General features: G+C 40.7%; 1 protein-coding gene across 1 annotated transcript; it reads right to left on the bottom strand.

Moving 5' to 3' along the window:
* Positions 1–1,872: 1,872 nt before the first annotated feature.
* On the bottom strand, positions 1,873–2,871 carry LOC107610822 (uncharacterized). The gene has a single exon (XM_016312819.1). The coding sequence runs from the start codon at positions 2,869–2,871 to the stop codon at positions 1,873–1,875; it is 999 nt and encodes a 332-aa protein (XP_016168305.1).
* Between the last annotated feature and the right edge of the window lie 261 nt (positions 2,872–3,132).

Here is a 3,132-nt window from a genome sequence, read left to right as displayed (position 1 = left end):
ATTCTCTTATTTTTATCCTATTTGATTTTCAGTTGCTTGGGGACAAGTAGCAATTTAAGTTTGGTGTTGTGATGAGCGGATAATTTATACGCTTTTTGGCATTGTTTTTAGTACGTTTTTAGTATGTTTTAGTTAGTTTTTATTATGTTTTTATTAGTTTTTATTTAAAAATCACATTTCTGGACTTTACTATGAGTTTGTGTGTTTTTCTGTGATTTCAGGTATTTTCTGGCTGAAATTGAGGGACCTGAGCAAAAATCTGATTCAGAGGCTGAAAAAGGACTGCAGATGCTGTTAGATTCTGACCTCCCTGCACTCGAAGTGGATTTTCTGGATCTACAGAAGCCCAATTTGTGCGCTATCAATTGCGTTGGAAATTAGACATCCTGGGCTTTCCAGCAATATATAATAGTCTATACTTTGCCCAAGATTTGATGGCCCAAATCGGCGTTCCAAGTCAGCTTAAGAATTCTGGCGTCAAAACGCCAGAACTGGCACAAAAGCTGGAGTTAAACGCCCGAACTGGCACAAAAGCTGGCGTTTAACTCCAAGAAAAGCCTCTACACGTGAAAGCTTCAATGCTCAGCCCAAGCACACACCAAGTGGGCCCGGAAGAAGATTTCTACATTAATTACTTATTTCTGTAAACCCTAGGCTACTGGTATTATAAATAGAACCTTTTACTATTGTATTTTCATCTTGGTTCTTCGGGTTCCCTCTCTGGGGCCGAAGCCAATGACCACCATTATCACTTTTGTATTTTCAACGGTGGAGTTTCTACACACCATAGATTAAGGTGTGGAGCTCTGCGGTTCTTCATGAATTAATGCAAAGTACTACTGTTTTTCTATTCAATTCACGCCTACTTCTTCTCTAAGATATTCATTCGCACATAAGAACATGATGAATGTGATGATTATGTGACACTCATCACCATTCTCACCTATGAACACGTTTCTGACAACCACTTCCGTTCTACATGCAAACAAGCTTGAATGTGTATCTCTTGGGTTTCTAATCTAAGATTAGAACCTTCGTGGTATAGGCTAGAATTATTGGCGGCCATTCTTGAGATCCGGAACGTCTAAACCTTGTCTATGGTATTCTAAGTAGGATCTGGGAAGGGATGACTGTGACGAGCTTCAAACTCGCGAGTGTTGGGCGTGTGACAGACGCAAAAGGATCAATGGATCCTATTCCAACATGATCGAGAACCGACAGATGATTAGCCGTGCGGTGACAGCGTGCATAGAACATTTTCACTGAGAGGACGGAAAGTAGCCATTGACAACGGTGATGTCCAACATAAAGCTTGCCATGGAAAGGAGTATGAATAATTGGAAGAAGGCAATAGGAAAGCAAAGGTTCAGGAGGAACAAAGCATCTTCATACGCTTATCTGAAATTCCTACCAATGAATTACATAAGTATCTCTATCTCTATCTTTATTTTATGTTTTATTCATCTTTTAATTATCAAATCCTCCATAACCATTTGAATCCGCCTGACTGAGATTTACAAGATGACCATAGCTTGCTTCAAGCCAACAGTCTCCGTGGGATCGACCCTTACTCACGTAAGGTATTACTTGGACGACCCAATGCACTTGCTGGTTAGTTGTGCGGAATTGTGACAAAGTGTGATTCACGTTTGAGAGCTCCAAGTCTTTGGCGCCATTTTTGATGATCACAATTTCGTGCACCACTGCCACTATTTTCCTTACCAATATACCCCTTTTATAGCCAGTGTGGGTCTCCTCATGGCTCCTCGTTTGCCTAGCAAGTTGATTGATACTTTACTTTCCTCCTCTGTCCTCCTTAGCCTCGCCCATAGTAATCATATTCTCTTCAGTATTCATTGGGATGTGTCTTTTCTACAGAATATCACTTGTAATGGTATCTGTTGGAGCCTTCAAAGCATCAGCTAAGAAACTATTTTCTTCCTCTTCAGTCATTAAATTAGGATTGGTGGTCTTCCTCACCTGTTCCTTGTCCCCTTTTATATTTAAATCAGCAAAATTCTCCAGTAGCCAAGAGGGAGCTGGTTTCTTCCTTGGTTTAGGGGTCGATGAACCAGGAGCTCTAGCATAAGACGAGTCTGTATTCGATTTACTCTCAATTCTCCTTCCTACTTGATCTGCCTTCACCCATTCTCCAATAGCTTCTTTTCTAACACTGTCACTCGCAGTGTCATCCAACAGCTGTTGGCAATGCTTGGAATCATGTCCTAGAAGCGTGCAGTAGGTGCAGAATGTTCCCAGCCTTTCATATCGGAGTCCTACTTCGATCAATTTTTGATTTGGTCCAGTGATCTTCATCGAATCTCTCAACCTCTTATCCTCTTCCATCTCTACCTTGGCTTTAATAATTCGAGTTTCTTTCCCTCGCACCTCATATAATCCAACATCAATAACGCTTCCAATCTTCCTACCAAGTTTACGTCCAACTTCAATTGTTTTAAACTGTTCTGGCAAGCCCCATATTTGTACCCAAATTGGAAAAGTAGATATAGCATTTTTGCCTTCCATCGGATCTTCCTTCCATCTCACAACATGGAGGATAAAGTTCTTAAATAGCCAAGGGGAACCTCGTTCAACTCGTGCAACGTCTGTATCCTTATCAAAGAAGAAATGGAATTGATTCTTGCCTTTGTCTACAACTTGCAATCCTTCCGGTCTACCCCATATTGTAGTCATAGCCCCTTGCATTGTGCCTGTTGAAAAGTTGCGATCAGCAAATATTCTCCCATTCAAACTCCTTAGGCATGCGTGCAAGCCTTCAGAGATATCTTCTTCCTCAAGCACCACCACCTCGTCTGTATTCTCCTTGTCTTCCTCTCCTATATGTTGTTGATTGCCTCCTAATGCATCCATGCTGGTAGAATAAAGAATGAGAAAATTTTTGGTGTATTGTGATTGTCAATTACCAATTGTGCTGGTGAAACCCTATGGGCAATGTTTTGAAACCCTAGCAGAGCACGAATAAATCCTAGCAGAGCACGAATAAAACCCTAGCTCTAGTCAGCATAAACTTATGCTCTATTTCCTTTTTAATTTGGCCAATTTTTTCTCGTATTCTTATGAGAATTGAAAAATGGTAGCTAACCAGTCTAACACTAGCTTCTCGTTTATAAG

The sequence above is a fragment of the Arachis ipaensis genome, chromosome B8, assembly GCF_059453495.1.
Source record: "Arachis ipaensis isolate K30076 ecotype BB chromosome B8, ASM5945349v1, whole genome shotgun sequence".
NCBI lineage: Eukaryota > Viridiplantae > Streptophyta > Magnoliopsida > Fabales > Fabaceae > Arachis > Arachis ipaensis.
The sequence above is the reverse complement of the archived record's forward strand: the minus strand, read 5'-3'. Positions and strand labels throughout refer to the sequence as shown.

Coding starts and splice junctions, on each gene's coding strand:
- LOC107610822 (XM_016312819.1), bottom strand. CDS start 2,871: ATGGATGCATTAGGAGGCAATCAACAACATATAGGAGAGGAAGACAAG.